General features: G+C 33.1%; 2 protein-coding genes across 2 annotated transcripts; one reads left to right on the forward strand and one right to left on the reverse strand.

Moving 5' to 3' along the window:
• Positions 1-809: 809 nt before the first annotated feature.
• LOC110036405 lies at positions 810-1,967 on the forward strand. The gene is made up of 4 exons (XM_020740839.1): positions 810-1,005; positions 1,081-1,193; positions 1,485-1,547; positions 1,629-1,967. The coding sequence occupies exons 1-4, from the start codon at positions 890-892 to the stop codon at positions 1,754-1,756; spliced, it is 420 nt and encodes a 139-aa protein (XP_020596498.1). The 5' UTR covers positions 810-889; the 3' UTR covers positions 1,757-1,967.
• Positions 1,968-2,810: 843 nt separating this feature from the next.
• Positions 2,811-4,102, reverse strand: LOC110036404. The gene is made up of 3 exons (XM_020740838.1): positions 3,780-4,102; positions 3,118-3,623; positions 2,811-2,929 (listed from the first exon to the last, which is right to left on the reverse strand). The coding sequence occupies exons 1-3, from the start codon at positions 4,100-4,102 to the stop codon at positions 2,811-2,813; spliced, it is 948 nt and encodes a 315-aa protein (XP_020596497.1).
• Between the last annotated feature and the right edge of the window lie 1,068 nt (positions 4,103-5,170).

Consider the following 5,170-nt stretch of genomic DNA (forward strand, 5'->3'; position numbering starts at 1 on the left):
TCTTTACTTAAAATAGAAAAATATAGTTTTTTTCTTTTATACCAAATATCTTAATCTTTAAAATTAGCCTTTATTATTGAAAATTTTTTACTTAAGTTTACTATATATTTAGAAACATAACTATAATTATCTAAAGTTAACCCCTAATACCAAAGGTCATGTTAATTTAAAATTTTGAAAATATAGTTAAGTGAGGATAAATAAAATTAAGTTTCTTTCTTTAAAAAGCACTTTTTTTTTCTCCCCAAACTGAAATTTTTAAATTTTGATGAACTGAAAAATACAGGGTGAAAAAAAACATTAAATACATAAAAAAAAGACACACATGTTGAAGGTTCTGATTTTGAAACTTTAATTCTGAAATACTGCAGGTGCTAATATAAAAAGCTACAATACTCAAAACATTAAATTGCACATAATACATATAAACTATGCTGAGAAAGAATTAATTACAATACATTTAAAAAATATTGAAACTAACAACATAACTAAACTGAATTTCAGAAATGAAAACAATTTCACAAACTACAAAGATACAATACTCAAAACATTAAATTGCACATAATACATATAAACTATGCTGAGAAAGAATTAATTACAATACATTTAAAAAATATTGAAACTAACAACATAACTAAACTGAATTTCAGAAATGAAAACAATTTCACAAACTACAATTCAAAACTCAGCATAACTATAAAATAAAGTCTCATAATCTAACAAACAATCTCAACAATATATATATATATATATATATATATATATAATGTAGTGAGTGCTAGATGTGTAAATACAAGAGAATTGCTTGCTATGTATGTAAATTTTCCAAAATATTTATGCTCCTTATTATGTGTTATTTTTCATCAGCAAATCTGCTCTCGGAACACAAATGAGCAAGGAAGAGAAGAAACGTTTAAAGCAAGAAGTGCAGTCTCTCAGGATGGAAGATATCTCATCATTCACTGAATCTCTACCTCCTGAATTTCTGTCAATACTACGAACAGAGTACACCCTTTGCTTTCAATACTTAAAATGCAATATTTCTATTTGTTTTCTTGACATCAGTTTCTTCTTCCATAGTGGTTTGTTGAGCTCCATATCGAGCAAACTCGGTGCCCCGCGTCGCTTGCGCCTTCTTACTTATGCAAAATATGCTGTCTATGGACTTGCAACACATTCTCATGCCAAGTCTGGTAAGGTTTTGTGGTATTGAAAATACCCTTTTTTTTTTTCTTTTGGACTATTTACATACATAGCACATAATTCTTATGTATTTACATATCTAAAAACTTAGCTTTTATATTTATGCCACCTTTGCTTTAAGTTAAAATACTAGTTATTTTTTATGTGATATGAAATATTTGGGTGGTAAAAATGTAAAAAAAAATGAACTTTAGGTGTAATATATGTAAATGCATAAGAATTGGGTGGTATTTATCTAAATGCTTTGGAATAAATGTAGTCTTAAAATTCTGAATCAACAGATCAATACAGTCTCTCAAAATTCGGAGCAAACATGAGTTATCTTTGGCTAAGAGCATATATTGGTAAAAGAAAAAAGACTTCCTGTTTATTGCATCTGGGTGTGACTCATCAGAAATGTATATTTTAACTCCTTTCTTCTACAGATTTGATGGAAGTTCTTCTGAAACTTGAAGATTTCAGACATTTACTGGTAATCAAGATTAAAAGAATCCTGAGTGAAGTAGCTGAAGTCTCACAATTCGTATTTGGTATTTTGTTTTTCAGTTTATGAACATTTTATTTATAGTGATTTTTTAATGAAAATAGAACATCAGCATTTGGAAAATTATTTTATGGTCTTTTTGGGGTAAAGTTCAGGTTTTTGATTGATAAAACATGATCAAAACATTGTATTTTTTATTTTTATCTGTTTTTGTCCCAGATAAAAGTGTACAAAAGCTGGGCTTTATGTACCATTTTTGAGTAGAAACTGAAATGAGCTGTAGTTTTGAGCAATTAAAAATTATTTTATTGATGTTATATTGTATTTTTAGGAATCAGGAATCATAAAATCATGCAACAAAAACTGTCCTGAATAAATATAAATTGGGGCATTTAGATAAATACCACACAATTCCTATGGTTGTATCGTCCCGGTTAAGATCTCATGGTTCTATTGAGGAACATGAGGGTGTTTTAATTATTTTAAGCTGCACTTGTTAAGATCTCATGGTTCTATCGTCCTGGGACAACAATTAATTTTGAATTTACAGTCTAACGAAGCTATTAATTTTTTTTAAACCAGAAAACTTTTGTTAACAACTATGGGTTACTTCATCCAAGAAATCCTCATAAATCCCAAAGAGTGAATTATTATGATTGTGTTATTCTTTTAATATTCTATCTTAAGTGAATGGTTTGAATTGATTTATTAAAGTTTCAAATGATTTCATTTAATTGAATGTGTTTTGTTATAAAATTTGGAAAGCTAAAGTTGTTTTTGTCAAAAGAATGTGTTGGTCGTGTGTTGTAGGATTTCCACCTAAATATATGTTCTTTGTCCTCTATCCTAAGGTTTCTTTTTAGATGTTAGGAATATACTAAATAGAAGAACAATTGCAGTACAACATGTATAAATGAAGCATATATAATTAAGTACATTAAAAGAAAAGGTAGGTGCACATACTTGCCACCTATGATGGCATTTTATATATACATACAAAAATCAAACAAATATTGAGCATTTTTTTTGTAATTTTAAATATGTATGTTTGTATAATGTTAGATGATAAACATATGAAAGATCAAAACTGGGTATAAGTTTTGAGTTAGGGATGGGCTCGGCTTCAGGGCATGCAACCCTGATAATTCTTCTCGAAGGACCTCAGTAGGTAACCATCAACATCTGTGCGTATAAAGTCCGACCTTGGGTAATAATTATCATAAAGAAAATCAAAGGAGAGCACTTCTTAGCATATACAGAGTAATTGAAAAGTGGACATCCAGAAGATAAATACCTAAACTTTGCTTTTCATATTATCACCTCCTAAATTTTTATATCATGTCAGAAATATTCTCAAGATAATTTTTCATGCACAAGTAAAATAGTAAATATATAAAGAAATTTGATATCTAATTTGAAAATTAGATTGCCTCCTGTAGTGACTCTGTCCAAGTCTAGCACCAATTCTTGGGCCAAGAGCACATTATCCACAATGTTTCTATCCCTGATGAAGGCAGACTGATTCCTACTGATGAGCTTGTTTAGGTGGGGCTGTATTCTTTCGACCAATACTTTCCTGATTATCTTTGAGGTGACAGAAGTGAGACTAATGGGTCTATAATCCTCCCATTTGCAAGGAGTTTTGTCTTTAGGCACTAAAGTAATGGTTGATGAGGAGAAATATTTGGGGAGGTCAGCCCCCCAGAAAAAGCTTTGGACAGTGGCAATAACCTCACCCTTTACAACATGCCAAGCCTTTTTGTAGAAGTCAGCAGAGAAACCATCAGGGCTAGCCACCTTTGTGCTGTCTATGGATTTAAGAGCTTCCCAAATTTCCTTTTCATCAGGGATGTTAGTAAGGGATAGACTATTGGTAAATTCCCTTTCTTTGTCAAACAGTGTTGCATTGATGGTAGAGTTAACAGTTGAGTTATTCCTGAACAATGTTTGGAAATAATGTACAGCATCATTAGCAATTCCCTCAGCATTGGTAATCTAGTGCCTATCCTGAGAAAGGATTTTATGAATTGTATTGCTTTTCTCCTATAGTTAATGCAAGCATGGTAGTATTTAGAGTTTCTGTCACCCTCACAGAACCTGGTTTTGTTTGCCTTTTGAGCATAGAGCATAGAGAGCCTCTTGCATGTTGATCAGTTCCAATAAGTTTTCATTGGCTAACTGAAGATCCATATCAGACCCCATATCAGTAACCAATAGCTGTTCTAACTGTAAAACTTTTTGTTCAGCTTCAAAAAATTTCTTATCAATGTTCCCCACCTCCTTCCAGTTCCAATTTGTGAGATGTTTGCTGAGTTTTTTCTGTAACAACCAAAGCTTGATACCAGGAATGTGATGATGGACTTCAGTCCAGGCCTCAGCCACTTGATTAATAAAATCCCCATGCATAGACCACATGTTCAGATATCTAAAATTGGCTTTAGGTTTAGTAGAGGATGAAGATATTTGAATAAGCAAGGGCCTATGATCAGACCCACTCATAGCCAGATGTTGGACAGAAGTATGGAGGAACTCTTAAAACCATAAGTCATTTACCAGAAATCTGTCAAGCCTCTCCCAGCTCTTCCCCCATCTCCAAGTAAATTTAGGACTTGAACCCCAAATCAAAGAGACCAGCAGACTGAATGTTATCATTGAATGTTCTAATTTGACTAATATCAAGAGATCTCCCTCCCTTCTTCTCAGAAAGAGAAGAGAGGCTGTTGAAATCACCCCCAACTAACCAGAAATCCTTAATAAAGGAACTGAGCTCTAGTAACTGTTGTCATAGGTCCAGTCTTGCAGTAGTTGTACAGCCAGCATAAATGAAGGTAGCAAAACCCTGATAGTGACTGAAATTGAGTTGTAGATGGATGAATTGATCTCCTTCTTTAAGAACAGTACGAAGGATTTCCTTTCTGCACATAATCCAAATTTTGCTGTTAGTATTTGTAAGAAGCTGGAAACCATGGAATTTTCTCACAAATCTGTTGACATTTTTAGTGACCATTGGTTCAAGTAGAGCAATGATCCAAGGTTTATACATCCTGTTGAGGGCTAGGACTCTATTAAGGGATTTGGGATGAGCAAGTCCCCTAACATTCCAACAGATTAGATTCATTAACTAATAGAAGTAGATTTTCCTCTTCTCCTCATTCTAATAGAACTAGAAGAAGGAGGGAAGGGGGCTTCCTCCAAAGGGGTGGAAGAGGACATAAGATTCTTTAATTCCAGAGGCATTTTCTTCTTCTTATTTTTTTGGACTTGCCATCCAGCTTCAAGGTTCCTGGTTAACTGCAAAATCAATGGGTCCTCCTCTGGTATCTCAATAACTGTTGTCTCTTGATCAGCAGGACGTGTGGAGATATTAGTACAAAGAGTTTGTTGAGTTTGGGTAGATTGTGGCATGAGGTGGAGGTGCTCAGTTGGTGATTCATGATCAGATTGGGGATTGGGAACCACACTCTCTTGTACCAAAACTTGAGG

This window comes from Phalaenopsis equestris, unplaced genomic scaffold, assembly GCF_001263595.1.
Source record: "Phalaenopsis equestris unplaced genomic scaffold, ASM126359v1 Scaffold206050, whole genome shotgun sequence".
NCBI classification, from domain to species: domain Eukaryota; kingdom Viridiplantae; phylum Streptophyta; class Magnoliopsida; order Asparagales; family Orchidaceae; genus Phalaenopsis; species Phalaenopsis equestris.